At 42.5% G+C, this 19606-nt stretch overlaps 2 protein-coding genes across 2 annotated transcripts in view; one reads left to right on the forward strand and one right to left on the reverse strand.

The window, feature by feature from the left end:
- LOC140491588 (nuclear cap-binding protein subunit 1) overlaps positions 1-16789 on the reverse strand; it is a 77185-nt gene extending 60396 nt beyond the window's left edge. The window contains exon 1 of the mRNA XM_072590009.1: positions 16483-16789. Within this exon, the coding sequence (XP_072446110.1) occupies positions 16483-16516 (34 nt within the window). The 5' untranslated portion in view covers positions 16517-16789. The remainder of the gene's footprint in view (positions 1-16482) is intronic.
- LOC140491599 (thiosulfate sulfurtransferase/rhodanese-like domain-containing protein 2) overlaps positions 16728-19606 on the forward strand; it is a 31587-nt gene continuing 28708 nt past the window's right edge. The window contains exons 1-2 of the mRNA XM_072590031.1: positions 16728-16968; positions 17773-18110. Of these exons, the coding sequence (XP_072446132.1) occupies positions 16843-16968; positions 17773-18110 (464 nt within the window). The 5' untranslated portion in view covers positions 16728-16842. The remainder of the gene's footprint in view (positions 16969-17772; positions 18111-19606) is intronic.

Below are 19606 nucleotides of genomic sequence, written 5' to 3' on the forward strand. Positions count from 1 at the left end.
TATAAATAAGCTACAGTAGAAATTGATGGGAGAGCTAGAGATGCTAAAGCTAATCAAATGTCACCTTAAAAAAATTCTCTCAGAAAATTCAGGGGCCCATTATTGGCAAACAGAGCAGAAATGGTGAGGACAGTGCAGGTTTGCTGTTTGAATTCATGTATCACTGGACATCGGAGTGCATCTGGGAAAATTAACAAACAGTGAAATTCACAACTAATCTTGGAGGAACTGCTGGGCGAAGTTCACAGTACAGAATCAGATAAGTTAATTGTTGTTTTAAGTCTGTCCAAGAGAAAGGCTGCAGTAGTGGGTACAGTGGATTCTTTCTTGATTATATGTTTTTGGAGATATGTCTCTTGATTAAACTTAAAATATAAGCCATAGGTATTAATTTAACCTGCGGCAGTGTTTGTAGAGAAATAAGATGGTGTTATTTTCTGGGTCTGTAGATTGTGAAGGAGCAAAAATGGCCTTTGCAGTGATATGGACTTCTTGTCAGACGTGGGAGTTTAAAGAGAGTTTAAGGGTTACTGTGGATTATATCTGCCATAAATGCTGTTGGATGCGAATCTTATCAGATCGAGTGGATCGATTGGAGAGACAGATAGAAGCGATGAGGAATTTGCCTCAGCAACAGTATGTGATGGATGGCAGTTATAGAAAGGGGGGAAAGTCTCAGATACAGTCACATAAATGGGTTAACTCCAGGAAGGGTAAGAGAGGTAGGCAGCCAGAGCAGGAGTCTTTTGTGGATATACCCATTTCAAACAGGTATACTGTTTTGGAAAATGTAGGGGGTGATGGATTCTCAGGGGAATGTAGCACAAACAGCCAAGTTTCTGGTATTGAGACTGGCTCTATTGCAACGAGGGGTACGTCGGCTTCCAAGAGATCAACTGTGTTAGGGGATTCTGTAGTCAGAGGTGCAGACAGACGTTTCTGTGGCCAGCAGAGAAAAAGCAGAATAGTGTGTTGTTTCCCTGGTGCCAGGATCAAGGATGTCTCAGAGAGGGTGCAGAGTGTTCTCACGAGGGAGAGAGGCCAGCAGGAGGTCATTGTCCACATTGGAACCAACGACATTCGAAGGGAAAAGATTGAGTCTCTGAAGGGAGATTACAGAGAGTTAGGTAGAAATTTAAAAAGGAAGTCCTCAAGGGTAGTAATATCTGGATTACTCCCAGTGCTACGAGTTAGTAAGGGCAGGAATAGGAGGATAGAGCAGATGAATGCATGCCTGAGGAGCTGGTGTATGGGAGAAGGATTCACATTTTTGGATCATTGGAATCTCTTTGGGGGTAGAAGTGACCTGTACAAGAAGGACGGATTGCACCTAAATTGGAAGGGGACTAATATACTGGCAGGGAAATTTGCTAGAACTGCTTGGGAGGATTTAAACTAGTAAGGTGGGGGGGTGGGACCCAGGGAGATAGTGAGGAAAGAGATCGATCTGAGACGGGTACAGCTGAGAACAGAAGTGAGCCAAACAGTCAGGGCAGGCAGGGACAAGGTAGGACTAATAAATTAAACTGCATTTATTTCAATGCAAGGGGCCTAACAGGGAAGGCAGATGAACTCAGGGCATGGTTAGGAACATGGGACTGGGATATCATAGCAATTACAGAAACATGGCTCAGGGATGGGCAGGACTGGCAGCTGAATATTCCAGGATACAAATGCTACAGGAAGGATAGAAAGGGAGGCAAAAGAGGAGGGGGAGCGGCATTTTTAATAAGGGATAGCATTACAGCTGTGCTAAGGGAGGTTATTATTGGAAATACATCCAGGGAAGTTATTTGGGTGGAACTGAGAAATAAGAAAGGGATGATCACCTTACTGGGATTGTATTATAGACCCCCCCAGTAGTCAGAAGGAAATTGAGAAACAAACTTGTAAGGAGATCTCAGCTATCTGTAAGAATAATAGGGTAGTTATGGTAGGGGATTTTAACTTTCCAAACATCAACTGGGACTGCCATAGTGTTAAAGGTTTAGATGGAGAGGAATTTCTTAAGTGTGTACAAGACCATTTTCTGATTCAGTATATGGGTGTACCTACTAGAGAAGGTGCAAAACTTGACCTATTCTTGGGAAATAAGGCAGGGTAGGTGACTGAGGTGTCAGTGGGGGAGCACTTTGGGGCCAGCGACCATGATTCTATTTGTTTTAAAATAGTGATGGAAAAGGATAGACCAGATCTAAAAGTTGAAGTTCTAAACTGGAGAAAGGCCAATTTTGACGGTATTAGGCAAGAACTTTCAAAAGCTGATTGGAGGCAGATGTTCGCAGGTAAAGGGACGGCTGGCAAATGGGAAGCCTACAGAAATGAGATAACAAGAATCCAGAGAAAGTGTATTCCTGTCAGGGTGAAAGGGAAGGCTGGTAGGTATAGGGAATGCTGGATGACTAAAGAAATTGAGGGTTTGGTTAAGAAAAAGAAGGAAACATATGTCAGGTACAGACAGGATAGATTGAGTGAATCCTTAGAAGTGTATAAAGGAAGTAGGAGTATACTTAAGAGGGAAATCAGGAGGGCAAAATGGGGACATGAGATAGCTTTGGCAAATAGAATTAAGGAGAATTCAAAGGGGTTTTACAAATATATTAAGGACAAAAGAGTAACTAGGGAGAGAATAGGGCCCCTCAAAGATCAACAAGGCGGCCCTTGTGTGGAGTCACAGAAAATGGGGGAGATACTAAATGAATATTTTGCATCAGTATTTACAGTTGAAAATGATATGGAAGATATAGACTGTAGGGAAATAAATGGTGACACCTTGCAAAATGTCCAGATTACAGAGGAGGAAGTGCTGGATGTCTTTAAACAGTTAAAGGTGGATAAATCCCCAGGACATGATCAGGTGTACCTGAGAACTCTGTAGGACGCTAGAGAAGTGATTGCTGGGCCTCTTGCTGAGATATTTGTATCATCGATAGTCACAGGTGAGGTGCCGGAAGACTGGAGGTTGGCAAACGTGGTCCCACTGTTTAAGAAGGGCAGTAAAGACAAGCCAGGGAACCATAGACCGGTGAACCTGACCTCGGTGGTGGGCAAGTTGTTGGAGGGAATCCGGAGGGACAGGATGTACATGTATTTGGAAAGGCAAGGACTGATTCGGGATAGTCAAATGGCTTTGTGCATGGGAAATCATGTCTCACAACTGGATTGAATTTTTTGAAGAAGTAATAAAGAAGATTGATGAGGGCAGAGCAGTAGATGTGATCTATGTGGCCTTCAGTAAAGCGTTCAACAAGGTTCCCCATGGGAGACTGATTAGCAAGGTTAGATCTCATGGAATTCAGGGAGAACTCGACATTTGGATACAGAACTGGCTCAAAGGTAGAAGTCAGAGGGTGGTGGTGGAGGGTTGTTTTTCAGACTAGAGGCCTGTGACCAGTGGAGTGCCACAAGGATCGGTGCTGGGTCCTCTACTTTTTGTTGTTTACATAAATGATTTGCATGCAAGCATAAGAGGTACAGTTAGTAAGTTTGCAGATGACACCAAAATTGGAGGTGTAGTGGACAGCGAAGAGGGTTACCTCAGATTACAACAGGATCTTGACCAGATGGGCCAATGGGCTGAGAAGTGGCAGATGGAGTTTAATTCAGATAAGTGCGGGGTGCTGCATTTTGGGAAAGCAAATCTTAGCAGGACTTATACACTTAATGGTAAGGTCCTAGGAAGTGTTGCTGAACAAAGAGACCTTGGAGTGCAGGTTCATAGCTCCTTGAAAGTAGAGTCGCAGGTAGATAGGATAGTGAAGAAGGAGTTTAGTATGCTTTCCTTTATTGGTCAGAGTATTGAGTACAGGAATTGGGAGGTCATGTTGCGGCTGTACAGGACACTGGTTAGGCCACTGTTGGAATATTGCATGCAATTCTGGTCTCCTTCCTATCGGAAAGATGTTGTGAAACTTGAAAGGGTTCAGAAAAGATTTACAAGGATGTTGCCAGGGTTGGAGGATCTGAGCTACAGGGAGAGGCTGAACAGGCTGGGGCTGTTTTCCCCGGAGCATCAGAGGCTGAGGGGTGACCTTATAGAGGTTTACAAAATTATGAGTGACATGGATAGGATAAATAGACAAAGTCTTTTCCCTGGGGTCGAGGAGTCCAGAACTAGAGGGCATAGGTTTAGGGTGAGAGGGGAAAGATATAAAAGAGACCTAAGGGGCAACTTTTTCACGCAGAGGATGGTACGTGTATGGAATGAGCTGCCAGAGGATGTGGTGGAGGCTGGTACAATTACAACATTTAAGAGGCATTTGGGTGGGTATATGAATAGGAAGGGTTTGGAGGGATATGGGCCAGGCGCTGGCAGGTGGGACTAGATTGGACTGGTTAGACCGAAAGGTCTGTTTCCATGCTGTACATCTCTATGACTCTAAATATGGTTTCACATCTGGTAAGGTGAGAGTCTCATTTAAACTGTTCATCAGAATAAACATTGAATTATGCTTATAGAGGCAAGTAGTCACTCATGGTTACAGTAATGTAGTGTATGGTCCATTGATTAGTTGTAATGTTTCTACTGATTGCAAAGAATTGACTAGTTTGTCAGCTATTTTCAATTAAATAGTAAACAAGCAAGCTAAAGTATTTACTTAAACTAAATATTGGTTATTAAACAAAGTCTCAGCTGCAGTTGAGCCAATTCACAACCCTAGGGACAAATCAGCCTTAATCTAATTGAATGGTGATTCTGTCTCAAGAAATTGAATAGTTTGCCCTTTTCCCAACTATACAAGATCACAACTACTGCCAAATATTAATGCATACTTAAAATAAACAGAATTGGACTACACATTTGGGACCAGGGCAGCATAAGACATTCTGTTACACCAGTGCAAACATAGCCATACAACCAGTCCTCGTTGTAAATATTTACACTCAAATCTTGACCAATCTTTCAGTGTCTTCATAAGAACCCAGCTGTGACTGCAATTCCACTTCATAGGAATTTTCACTATCTCATACCTGGCTACTTTTGAATTAGCTGTCTTAGATTAAATTTCAGTCTCCTAAATCTAGCAATGTTTCATCTTAGGCAATCCTTGGGAAAAAGAATGATTTTCTTACACTCTGCTTCAAAGGATCCTGAGATGGTTGACAAACGCAAAATGCAAAACTCTGCCAACTGTTGGGCAGATAATGCTTGGAGGGTCAAGAAGATATGTTTCTCCACATTCCCAGTGTGCTTGGTGTCTTGTTGAATTAGCCCTTGCTATTCTGGTTGGCCACAAGGCAGGGAGATTTGCCTCAAGAGTGCCTTGAGGATATCCCTGAAGTGTTCTGCCGATCTCCTGGGAGTCTCCTGTCATACCACGGTTTCAAGTACTTCATGAGTCTAGAGTCAGATATGTCAAAGCTAGTTTTGAATGACAAGCCTGCTACTAGGTTGAGGATTTTTGGTGTCTGCTGTAAGCTATCCAACTGTCAAAAGCATAAAGGAGCTTCCAGTTCACTACCATTTGGTAAATCATGACCTTAATCTGGAGTTTAAATCACGTTCCTCAAATATTTCCTCAGTCAACTGGTGGCTGAGTTGATATATTGGAGAAGAAGAAGAAACTGATGTGCATCACTTGGCGCCTGCATAAACCTTACTTCATAAATTATATTCTCACTACAATTGCATTATGGTTGTCCAATCCATCACCTTTGTACCAACAGCATGACTGCTCATTCCCCAATCACAAAACTGAATTTGTTTGATGCTATTTTAGTTGTTTACATTTATTTGCATATTTAAATAATTTACATTCAAAAATTAGTTGCAAAACAAAAACCAAAAGGCAAGCACAATTCAGTTCTAAGTTTAAATGCTTCAATTTGCCAGAGATCCTTTGACAGCACCTTCCAAATTCACAACCACTTCCATCTTGAAGCATAAGGGCAGTAAATAGATGGGAACATCACCACCTATAAGTCCCCCTCCAAGCCACTATTCATCCTGACTTAGAAATATATCACAGTTCCTTCACTGTCACTGGTTCAAAATCCTGGAACCTTCTCCCTAATGACATTGTGGGTCTACCTACAGCAAACAGACTGCAGGAATTTGAGAAGACAGCTCACAATCATCTTGTCAAAGGCAACTAGGGAAAGGCAATAAATACTGGCAGACCAGTGATGCCCACTCCCATGAACGAATTTTTAAAAAGCAGCAGATTTTATAATTATGAATTTCTACATGGCCTTACAGGATAGTAAAAGTTTACGTAAAAACGTACCTGGGAAGTTAATATCCTTCAACTATGCATTCACAGTGCAATGCTTCATATTAAGTTGAAGTGTGAATCAGCAATGATGGACGAATGTAACCTGGATAGAAATTAAGTCAAAATGCCACCTTCAGGGAGCCTTGGTCTACTTAAAAGGGCACTGACACCAGATTTAGACAGCATTTGCTGAATAACTTCTTGGCACTGAGTGCGGATAAAATATGAATTGGTTAAATGCAGGTTAATTAAGGAATCCAGCAGGGATTTATAAAAAGTGGAACTCCTGCGAATTAGCTTTGGGACCATTGTTCTTCCTGATATACACTAATGATCTAAGTCATAGTGTTTAGGGCATGATTTTAAAATTTAAGAACAGTATAATATTTGGAAGTATTGTGAGGAAGATTGTTTAAAAGTTCAAAAGAACATAAACAGGTTATAGATTCACAGAGATATACAGCTTAGAAACATATCCTTTGGTCCTACTTGTCCATGCCAACCAGATATCCGAAATAAAACTGGCCCCATTTGCCAGCATTTGGCCCATAACCCTCCAAACCCTTCCTATTCACTTACCTTTTCTGATGCTTTTTAAATGTTGTAATTGCACCCACTTCCCCCATTTTCTCTGGCAGCTCATTCAATACACGTACATACCACCCTCTACATGAAAATGTTGCCCCTTAGGTCCCTTTTAAATCGTTCCCTCCTCACCGTAAACCTACGCCCTCTAGTTCTGGATTGCCCTACTCTGGGAAAAATACCTTTATTATTTACCCTATCCACACCCCTAATGATTTCATAAATCTCAAAAGTTTACTCCTCAGCCTCCAACACTCCAGGCAAAATAGCCCCGGCCTATTCAGCCTCTCCCTATAGCTCAAATCCTCCAACCCGAGCAACATCCTTGTACATTTTTTCTGAACCTTTTTCAAGTTTCACAACATTCTTCCCATAGCAGGGAGACCAGAATTGCATGTAGTATTCCAACAGTGGCCTAATCAATGTTTTGTACAGCTGCAACATGACCTCCCAACTCCTATATTCAATGCACTAAACAAAATAGGCAAGCATATCAGATGCCTTCTTCACTATCCTATCTACCTTTATCCCCACTTTCAAGGAACTATGAAATGCACGCCAAGTGTTGTTCAGCAACTCTTCCTAGGACATTACCATTAAGTGTATACGTTCTGCTAAGATTTGCCTTTCCAAAATGCAGCACCTCACATTTATCTAAATTAAACTCCATCTACCACTCCTTGGCATTGGTCCAACTGACCAAGATGTTAATACACTCTTAGGTAACCTTCTTCGTTGTCCACTACATTTGCAAACTTACTAACCATACCTCCTACGTTCACATACAAATCATTTATATAAATGACAAAAAGCAGTAGACCCAGCATGGATTCTAGTGACACATCGCCGGTCACAGGCCTCCAGTCTGAAAAGGAACCCTTCACCACCACCACCCTCTGTCTTCTACCTCTGAGCCAGTTCTGTATCCAAATGGCAAGTTCTCCCTGTATTCCATGAGATCTGTCCTTGCTAACCAGTCTCCCATGGGGAACCTTATCGAACACCTTACTTAAGTCCATATAGATCATGTCAACTGCTCTGCCCTCATCAATCCTCTTTGTTACTTCTTCAGAAATTTCAATCAAATTTGTGAGACATGATTTCCATGCTCAAAGCTATGCTGAGCATCCCTAAGTAGTCCTTGCCTTTCCAAATACATGTACATCCTGTCCCTCAGGATTCCCTCCAACAACTTGCCCACCGCCGAGGTCAGGCTCACCAATCTCTAGCTCCTTGGCTTTTCCTTAACATCTTTCTTAAATAGTGGCACCATGTTAGCCAATCGCCAGTCTTCCAACACTTTGTCTGTGGCTATCAATGACACAAATATCTCAGCAAAGAGCTCAGCAATCACTGCCCTAGTTTTCTATAGAGTTCTAGGGTACACCTGATCAGGTCCCGGGGATTTACCTACCTTTATGCATTTTAGGACAGCCAGCACCACCTCCTCAGTAATATGGACATTTTTCAAGATAGAGATATACAGCACAGAATCAGACACATAGGTCCAACTCGTCCATGCCAACCAGATATCCCAACCCAATCTAGTCCCACTTGGCAGCAGCCAGCCCATATTCCTCCAAATCCTTCCTATTCAAATACCTATCCAAATGCCTTTTAAATGTTGCAATTGTACTTGCCTCCAGCACTTCCTCTGGTAGCTCATTCCATACACGTATCACCCTCTGCATGAAAATGTTGCCCATTAGGTCTCTTTTATATCTTTCCCTTCTCACCCTAAACATATGCCCTCTAGTTTTGGACTCCCCCACCCCGGGGAAAAGATTGTCTACTTATCCTAGCCATTACCCCCATGATTTTATAAATCTTTATTTATTTCCCCACATTCTCTATCTTCCATATCCATCTCCATAGTTTGCTGGAATGGGTGGGCAAGTACAAGATGAAATTTAATGCAGTGAAGCATGAATGATAATTTTCATAGGAAGAATGCAGGAGCTCCAAACGTGATGCAGTAGCAGAGGAACTTGTGCATAAATGTGCACAAAATCTGAAGGTGACAGAATAGGTTGACAGCGTGGTTAAGAAAGCACACAGCATCACAGGGGCACACAAGGCAAAAACAAGGAAATGAAGTTCAGCCTATATAAACCAATGGTTTAGCCTTAATTGGGTAACGCATCCAGTTTGTGACACACACTTTAAGAAAGATATGAAAGGAGCAAATAGGGTGCCAAGAAATTTCATAAGAATGATTCTGGGAATGAGATATATCATTATATAAATAAATTAAGAGAAGTTGAGACAGTTTTATATACTTTCACCAAATTTCCTCTCAACTGTCTCTTCTCTAAGGAGTCATGCAGGGGTTTTGACAATTAAACAAAAATTCATGAGATATGGAAATTGCCGGCATAAGGCAGATATGTTGCTGATTCCCTAATTGCCCTTGAATACACAAGCTTTGTAGGCCACTGCTGTGTATCTGGCGATAAATATAGACCAGACCAAATAAGGATGAAAGATTTATTTACCAAAGGGAAATGAGTGAACCAGATGGGTTTTGTGACAATTGGTGATCGTTTCATGTTCTCCATTATTGAGATTAGTTTTCACTTCAAGATTTTTATCAAGTGGCATGGTGAGATTTGAACTGGTCTCTCTAGAGAACATGAGAGTGGGCCTTTGGATTATCAAGTCAAGTGATGTTACCACCATTTTCCCCATACAGCTGATAGAGAAAAATGGCTTCAAGTGGTAACAGGATCAAGAACCAGAGGTCACAAATTGAAGGTAATTGGAAAATGATGCAATGACGTGCTCAGTTAATTTTTAATGCAGCAAGTGGTTAGGATTCTAATATACTGTCTGAGAATGTGCTGGAGACAGGTTCATGAATTGGTTATTATCTGAAAAGGAAGAAATTGCTGGAAAACAGGGAAAAGGCACAGGAGAGGCTGATCCTTCAAAAAAAACCAACAGAAACAATGTGCCAATTTGCCTTTTGTGCTGTAACTATTCTACAATGTTATGAGAACAGTCTTTCAACTCAAGCCAACATTTACCTGTATTTACTCTATAACCTTTATATGCTTATCTAACAAAGATCCATCAGTCTCAGATGTAAAAGCATTAATTGATCTATCATTTATCACCTTTTAAATGGGAGAATTCTCCATTTGCATACCACCATTTGCTGAAAAAAAAGCTTGGTGAAAGTGAGGACTACAGATGCTGGAGATCAGAGTCAAGATTAGAGTGGTGCTGGAAAGGCACAGCATGTCAGACAACATCTGAGGAGCAGGAAAATCGACGCATCAGAAGCTCCCCTAGCTCCTCCAAACAGCCAGGTTTTGATTTAAAGGTTATGTGCTCTTGTCCTATTGTCACCAACAGAAATAACTTTTCTTTATCTATCTTAACAGATAACAATTCCTTTCAAGATCCTAAAAAATCTCAAATCAAATAAATCCTCATTTTACTATATTTCAGAAAATACTTAAATTATGCCTGTAATCTCTTATGTAATCTGATTCTTAGACCGCCGATGACAATTTGATTCATCTATACTGTTCTCCTTCCAAGACCAATATGTTCCAAGATTTGGTAACCAAAACTGTATACAGTATTGCAGACATGATCTAACCAGGTCATTGTAGCAAAGTTTTATCTTTATATTCCAAATCAGAAAAGCCAGTATTCTATTACCCTTTTTGATTTCTTTTTACCTATTCCATTTTAGTGATCTATGTAAATGGGCTCCTAAATGTCCATGGACTTCCGCTGCTGCTATTTCTTTAACTTTAAAATACCAGGATGTATCCTTTATCTAGTCCGAAATAGATGACATTATACCTACAATGCAAATCTTCCATCACTCAATCAACATCTGTTTTTAAAGGGTCTAGATTATCACTGACTAGCAATTTTTTCCAGTATAAAATGGTTTTAAAAAATTGAAATAACTGATATTTTTTGCAAATTTCTTTACAATAATTGATAGGGAAGGAAAATAATTATGATCAGCTACCCTCTAAAATAACATTCTTGCAAAGTTCAGTACTTTAAAAATAGATGTTCATAAATGTATTACAAGCTGATCTATAATATGCAAAACCTAATATTTCGATACTGAATGTTACTATGTTTCTTTATTTGTTTTGCTTCTGGTCTCTAGTACCAAATCAATGTTCAAGTCCAGAAATGAATCACACTGGAAAATGCTTTTTTAGATTCTCTACAGTGTGGAAACAAACTATTTGGCCCAACAAGTCCACACCAACCCTCAAAGAGTAACCCACCCAGACCTATTTCCCTGACTAATGCACCTAACACTATGGGCAATGTCTAGATTAGAGTGGTGCTGAAAAAGCACAGCAGGTCAGGCAGCATCCGAGGAGCAGGAAAATCGACGTTTTGGGCAAAAGCCCTTCATCAAGATTTTCCTGCTCCTCGGATGTGCCTGACCTGCTGTGCTTTTCCAGACTCCACACAGTCACCCGAGGCCGGAATCGGACTCGGGTCCCTAGCGCTATGAGGCAGCAGTGCTAATCACTGGACCACTGTGCCATTTGTGAACCGCTTGTGTAGAAGTAGGACACATGGTTTCACTAAAAGACAAACCCGAGCAAACTGCAGCCTGTAAGCCATAACCAGTTCACAGAAACCCCTAACACAGCCCACTGTTGCACCAGAGAATTCCAAGAAAATAGTATTTCAAAGCCAATAGAAGTATGCAAAGTATGTTGGCATTGGCCAATGATCATAGGCAAGGGGTGTGATTTTCTTGAACATTGCCAATGGCAGCCATGTTAGAGGTAAGGAGCACATGTGGAAGAGCAGTGGGTGCAACACAAGGTAAATGTGTATTCAGATGCACCTAGTAGTTTACTGCAGTTTTGATCTCTGTTGATTTCCCAATTTTTAAACTTCAACTTATTTTCTCTCAAGATTTCAATGTTCTTTATGAAAACTCAACCCATTTTGGTTCGCCATTTTTCTGTACTTTGCTCACTGAAGGTACAGACCCTTGCTGAGGCATGGTGCCACTGGTACTGGCAGTCTTGGACTGGAACCTTCAGGTCTGAAGATTATGCATATGCTTCCTAACAGTGTGGAGCAAAATGCATTGGTAGCATTTGAAAACGTACTGGGAAGTTATTAAACCCCAACTCTAGAAATGGGAGGTAGGGAGAGGACACAGACAATCTCACTCCCTCAAGATGTGGTTATTATCCTTTAGGACTGAGATGAGGAGTAATGTCATCACTATGAATCTTTGGAATTCTTCACCCTAGAAAGTTGTGCCAATGAACATATTCAACATAACTTAACAAATGTTTGCATTCAAAGGGAAACAAAGGGGATTTGACAAGAAGTAGAATTGAGGTTGGAGACAGGTTCAGGGGCTATGTGGCCTACTCCTGTGCCTACTTCAAGATGTCGAAACATTTATGGGATGGAAGAAAACCATCCAGCCGAACATATCTGCAAGAGAGGGTTATCCAGTCTAATTCCACCTTCCATCTCCTGGTCCATAGTCTTGCAAGTTACACCACCTCAAGTGCATATACAAATGTTTTGGTTTCCAACTACAATCTGACTTCAACATCTACTACTTTTTCATGCAGTGCATTCCAGATCTTCTGAAATATAACATACTCAACTCCCTCCAATTCTGCTGCCAATTACTTTAACTCATTGACTGATTATTGACCTCTGTCCATTCTATCTTGGTCCCTCATAATTTTACATATCAATTAAATCTCCTCTCAGCCTCTTAGGTTCTAAAGAAAAAGCACCCAGCCTATCAAATGTCCCCTTGCAACAAAACTTCTTTAATCCTGGCAACATTCTTGTAAGACTTTTGAGGTCTCTCTAGTACAAACTCATTTCTTTGCATAACTCAGTGACCAGAACTGTATACAATACTCTCGCTAGTGTTAACAGTTCTAGTGAAACCTTCCTCCTCTTATACTCCATGATTCAACCAATAACAAAGCACTCTATATACCTCCCATACTATCTGATCTGGCTACATTCAAGTGGCTATACACATACACTTCAAGGTCCCTCTCTTCCAGTACATTTTTCAGAATCCCAACATTTACGACCTATTCCCTTGCTTTTTTTTGTTCTCAAAACACACTACCTCATTTTCCAGATTGAAATTCATTTGTCACATTTCTACCCACTTTCCCAGTACATCATTAGCTTCCTACAGTCTAGAATTTTCCTTTTCACTATTAACTGATTTTCTATTAAACCAATTTTCATATCCACAAGCATCTTAATTATGCTCCCGACAAAAGGTCTAAATCCTTAGTATGTAACACAAATACCAAGGGACTCAGAGAAGAGCCCAGTAGAACGTAATTTGAACAACCTTCCTGCCACAAAGGTATCTGTCAAAATTAACTTTCTGCTTCTATCACAGAGCCTAGTTTGGATCCAACTTGCTATTTTACCACTGATGCCATGAATTTTTAAGTTACATGTGGGACTATGTTGTAAATCGTTACTAACATGCACATGGACAACATTCACTGTGATACCTTCAACAATCCTCCTTAGTACCTCAAAAGTGTCTCTGGACCAAAAGCATTAATTCAATTTCTCTCTCTATAGATGTTGTGAAACCTGAGGTGTTCCAGCAATTTCTGTTATTTCAGATTTCCAGCATCGACAGTTTTTATTTTGTATAGGGCCAATGGGATCAGTTCTGGGACTGATACCAGGAGATAGGGATAGTGGGATCAATTCTGGGATTAATATCAGGTTGAGAGAGATAGTGGCATAAATTCTGGGATTAATATTAGGTTATAGGGACAGTGGGTTCAATTCTGGGATTGATACCAGGACTATAGAGATAGTGGGATCAACCTGAGATTGATACGAGGACTATAGAGATAGTGGGATCAACCGGAGATTGATACCAGGACTATAGGGACAGTGGGATCAACCTGAGATTGATACCAGGACTATAGGGACAGTGGGATCAACCTGAGATTGATACCAGGACTATAGAGACAGTGGGATCAACCTGAGATTGATACCAGGACTATAGGGACAGAGGGATCAACCTGAGGTTGATACCAGGACTATAGGGACAGTGGGATCAACCTGAGATTAATACCAGGACTATAGGGACAGTGGGATCAACCTGAGATTGATACAAGGACAACAGGGATGGTGGGATCACATCTGGGACTGATACCAGTACTATACAGATAGTGGGATCAGTCAGGGAATGGTAGCAGAACTATAGGCTGTGGGATCAGTCTGGGATTAATACCAGGAATATATGGACAGTGGGATAAATTCTGGGATGATATTAGGCTATAAGGACAGTGGGATCAATTCTGAGATTGATACCAGAACTATGGGGACAGTGGCATCAGTCTGGGGTTGATACCAGGACTGTAGGGACAGTGGGATCAGCCTAGGATTGATACCACGACTATATGGATGGTGGGATCAGCCTTGGATTGATACCAGGACAACAGGGGCAGTGTGGTCAGCCTGGGGTTGATACCAGGACTATAGGGGCAGTGGGGTCAGACTGGGTTGATACCAGGATTATAGGGACAGTGGGATCAGTCTGGGGTTGATACCAGGACTATAGGATAGTGGGATTAGTCTGGGAATGGTAGCAGGACAACAGGGACTGTGGGATCAGTCTGGGATTGATACCAGGAATATAGGGATGGTGTGATCAATTCAAGGATTGATAACAGAACTAGAGGGACAGTGGGATCAATTCTGGGATTGATAACAGAACTAAGGACAGTGGGATCAATTCTGGGATTAATATCAGGTTATAGGGACAGTGAGATAAATTCTGGGATTGATATTAGGCTATAAGGACAGTGGGATCAATTCTGATTGATACCAGAACTATAGGGACACTGCGAACTGCCTGGGATTGATACCAGGAGAATAGGGACAGTGGGATCAGTCTAGGGTTGATACCAGTACTATAGGGACAGTGGGATGAATCAAGGTTGATACAGGACCATAGGGACAGTGGGATCAGTTTAGGGTTGATACCAGGACTATAGGGACAGTGGGATGAATCAAGGTTGATACAGGACCATAGGGACAGTGGGATCAGTTTAGGGTTGATACCAGGACTATAGGGACAGTGGGATCAGTCTAGGGTTGATACAAGCACTATAGGGACAGTGGGATCAGTCAAGGTTGATACAGGACCATAGGGACAGTGGGATCACTCCAGGGTTGATACAAGCACTATAGGGACAGTGGGATCAGTCAAGGTTGATACAGGACCATAGGGACAGTGGGATCAGTCTAGGGTTGATACCAGGACTATAGGGACAGTGTGATCAGTCTAGGGTTGATACCAGGACTATAGGGACAGTGGGATCAGCTTGGGGTTGATATTAGGACTATAGGGACAGTGGGATCAGTCTGGGGTTGATACCAGGACTATAGGGACAGTGGGATCAGCCTGGGATTGATACCAGGACTATAGGGACAGTGGGATCAGGCTAGGGTTGATACCAGGCCTATAGGGACAGTGGGATCAGTCTAAGGTTGATACCAGGATTATAGGGACAGTGGGATCAGGCTAGGGTTGATACAAGCACTATAGGGACAGTGGGATCAGTCTGGGGTTGATATCAGGACTATAGGGTCAGTGGGATCAGCCTAGGATTGATACCAGGATTATTGGGACAGTGTGATCAGTCTGTGGTTGATACCAGGACTATAGGGTCAGTGGGATCAGTCTGGGGTTGATACCAGGACTATAGGGTCAGTGGGATCAGTCTGGGGTTGATACCAGGACTATAGGGACAGTGGGATCAGCCTGGGATTGATACCAGGACTATAGGGACAGTGGGATCAGGCTAGGGTTGATACCAGGCCTATAGGGACAGTGGGATCAGTCTAAGGTTGATACCAGGATTATAGGGACAGTGGGATCAGTCTGGGGTTGATATCAGGACTATAGGGTCAGTGGGATCAGCCTAGGATTGATACCAGGATTATTGGGACAGTGTGATCAGTCTGTGGTTGATACCAGGACTATAGGGTCAGTGGGATCAGTCTGGGGTTGATACCAGGACTATAGGGACAGTGGGATCAGTCTGGGGTTGATACCAGGACTATAGGGACAGTGGGATCAGTCTGGGGTTATACCAGGACTATAGGGACAGTGGGATCAGCCTGGGGTTGATACCAGGACTATAGGGACAGTGGGATCAGCCTGGGGTTGATACCAGGACTATAGGGACAGTGGGATCAGTCTGGGGTTGATACCAGGACTATAGGGACAGTGGGATCAGTCTGGGGTTGATACCAGGACTATAGGGACAGTGGGATCAGCCTGGGGTTGATACCAGGACTATAGGGTCAGTGTGATCAGTCTGTGGTTGATACCAGGACTATAGGGACAGTGGGATCAGCCTGGGGTTGATACCAGGACTATAGGGACAGTGGGATCAGCCTGGGGTTGACACCAGGACTATAGGAGCAATGGAATTATACGGGACGATACTTTATGTGGGAAAATAAGCAATGGGGGCTGTTGAATAAAAGGGATATCTGGAGATGACGATAGCGGGAACTAGACGTGATCATTACTGGTTGAATAAGGCCGCTCTCAGGACCCAAAGAGGATTAATAAACCGGTAGTCACTCAGAAAGGTAACAGACTAAGTGAAGCGCTCGCATCGTGCGCTGCCGCCGTTTCACCCACCGTCATTATCGTCACTGTGCCGTCTTCTCGACATTTCTGTCGGGGCCGATATCACGAGCAGCCGAGAACAAGGTAATCGCTCGCTGAGCTTTGCGGCCGGTCCACCACCGCTCCCACTCACCGCTCCTAGCCCTTTCTCAGGTCACTCACAACTTCCCCCAACGACAGCCCCCCTCCCCCCTCCGATTATGGCGGGCACTCTGTTACATGCACTTCCGGGGTAAATCCTCGCGTGTTCGCCAAGTGGTTCCGGCGGGAGGGTTGGTCTGAGGCGGAGGCGATGGGAAGCTTTCTCTCTCACTCACTCACTCACTCCCTGGAGTTGGCTTCGGGAGACCCCTGCCCGCGTTCCCCGCTGCCATGGAGACACCGCTCCATCCAGGAACGCTCGAGCCGGGCGTTGAGAGGTGGCGCGAGCTGAAAGGCTGCGGGGCGCGCGCCCTCCCGAGGCCGAGCCGCAAGCGCCGGGGAGCCGTTAGGAAGCGGGTGAGAGCCCGGGGCGAGGGAACGGATAAAATCAGCGAGGGTGGGGGAAAAAGGATAAAAGAGTCTGGGGGAGTCGGGAAACGGGTGAGATCCCGGGGGAGGAAGGTCAGGAAAAGTTTGGAAGTCGGCTGGCGGGTGTGAAGGGTCTTGATTCCAGGGTAGGTTGAGAACTGGGCTGGGTCAAGACAAGGTTTGTGTCGTTTGACAGACCAGAACCACTTCTTAACTATTTATTTGCCTCTTTTTTTTATCGGGGGGGCATCAGATACAAATAACGATCTGTCCAACGCTTGTTGGCAATAAGGTTTAGCCCACAGTGACAAATGTTACTTGCAATAACAGTAATTTATAACCTGATGAAAACATGAAGCTGTTTCACTTGCTTAAATTCGCATTTTGGCTTTAGTTCTTTAGTTGTAATCCTCTTCTAGAATACTCCATATGATGTAGAATTCTGTTTGAAGCCTGACATTTTTTTTTGATGCTGCGTAAAAGTAATCTTCATAGATCTAGGCATATTCCATGATTCGTGCTTGATCCTAAAAGTAAAAGGAACTGAAAGCAAATTATTTCAAAAATTCTTAGTTTTTGAGACATATAATTAAAATGCTAAGTTGTATTTGGTGAGGGATACTGATTTTATTGTGACTAATATTGTAGACCAAATGATCCACAATCTGTCATAATCAATGAAGAAATGCATATGTGCTTTCTAGTAAGTATTTAAGATAAACGATCAAATGTATTCCCTATAGTTTTCCTTTCTGTATTATACTTTAATTTACATATATACTCATTTTATAGGCATTCGCCCTCTTTATCAATTCACGACAAGTACCTAAAGTTGGCAGTACCTCACCACAAGAATTGGGTAGGCCAAATGTTCATTGGGAATGCTGTGGGCAGCAGTTTGAAAAAGTGGAGGACATTCACAAGCATGTGGCCAATGAACATATGCCTGAGGTTATACAACAGACTGAAGCTATTTTCAAGATGTTTGCCCAAAATAACAAGTTGACAACAGTACCTGATTCTTCAGATCACAATGTTGTATCACCACAGCACAGTGGAACTAAAAAAGAATTTGACATATCCAAGTGGTTGCCTGATACAAGTCACATAAATTTTGATGAGCTAACGTGGTAAGAACTTTGTAAGAGTCTTTTGTTAGTTACACTGAATTGTGAAAGTATTTAAGTTGTTACGCATCTGCACTTTCTAGGACTTGGTAAAAAATTTGGAACTACAGTACTGTTAGAAAATTGTTCAATTTTACAGTGCTTTGTATGGCTAAAATTACCCTCCTAATAATTTCAAACAGCTTAATTAGACACTCATGATGCTTCAAAATCGCTTTGAGTTGGGTTCGCAATTCCTTGTGCTGGAAGCCTTCTATGTATTACACATGAGACCCTCTAAGCTTTGAAGTTACACTTCTGTTTCTCAGTGTTGCCAAATTTAAATAGTATTCCTCTTAGCACTGTTCTAGTAAATGAGTATTAATTGTCCAGTATTTATGTTATAATTGACAAATCTGGGAACATGTGAGAGATATGGCACAACCTACTTTGGCCTCCACATTTCAAGATGAGCAAGAATATAAATAAATATGCATTCTTGATTTCCTCACCCATAGGAATCTGCATGAATATTGAAAAATGCGCCACTGTAGAATGGACTTTTACACTCATTTGATATCACAACCATTTTAATCATGGTTTGACACATTCAGATGAAATATCCAGATTCCCCATAGCTAGATGATGTATATAGTAGTCCACCTGTATCTGCAGGTGATACGTTCCAAGACCCACCGTGGATGGTAATGAATTCTATCATTTAAATGGGAAACTTACCTCCCTGGCAGACCCTTGGTCCCTGGATCTGGAAGTTCTATGTGATGTTTTCAGGCCGTGGTAAAGCACAGATAACTGAAACCGTGGAAACCAATTCCACAGATACAGGGGTTCTACTGTAAATAACGTAATGGACTGGCAAGCTATGTTTAATATATTGACATTCATTTTTAGTAGAAAAGTGTAGCGCTGGAAAAGCACAGCAGATCAGGCAGTATCCAAGGCGCGGCAGAGACGTCATTTTGGGCATAAGCCCTGATTGGGGGGGGGGGGGGGGGAGGGAGGTGGAGGGGATCTGAGAGATAAATGGGGGATAAGGGTAGGGGGAAGGTAGCTGGGAAGGTGATAGGTAGACGCAGATGAGGTGTTGATAGTAATAGGTCAGAGGGGAGGGTGGAGCAGATAGGTGGGAAGAAAGATGGACAGGTAGGACAGTTCAAGAAAGTGGTGCTGAGTTAGAGGGTTTGTATCTGGGATGCAGTGGGGGGAGGGAGATTGATTAGGAAAGTTGATGTTGGTGGCATGTGGTTGAAGGATCCCAAGGCGGAAGATACAGCGTTCTTCCTCCAGTCATTGAGTGGCTTGGATTTGGTAGTGGAGGAGGCCCAGGACTTGCATTTTGGTGGCTGGGGTGGGCGGGGGGGGGGGAGATGTTGAAGTGGTCGGCCATAGGGTAGTGAGATTATTTGTGCGTGTGTTACTGCGATGTTCCATTTTACCCAAGCTAAGTCTATCTTTTACAGAGAGAATTAAGTCTCTTGCTTACAGTTGCTTTAAATGTT

The sequence above is a fragment of the Chiloscyllium punctatum genome, chromosome 2, assembly GCF_047496795.1.
Source record: "Chiloscyllium punctatum isolate Juve2018m chromosome 2, sChiPun1.3, whole genome shotgun sequence".
NCBI classification, from domain to species: domain Eukaryota; kingdom Metazoa; phylum Chordata; class Chondrichthyes; order Orectolobiformes; family Hemiscylliidae; genus Chiloscyllium; species Chiloscyllium punctatum.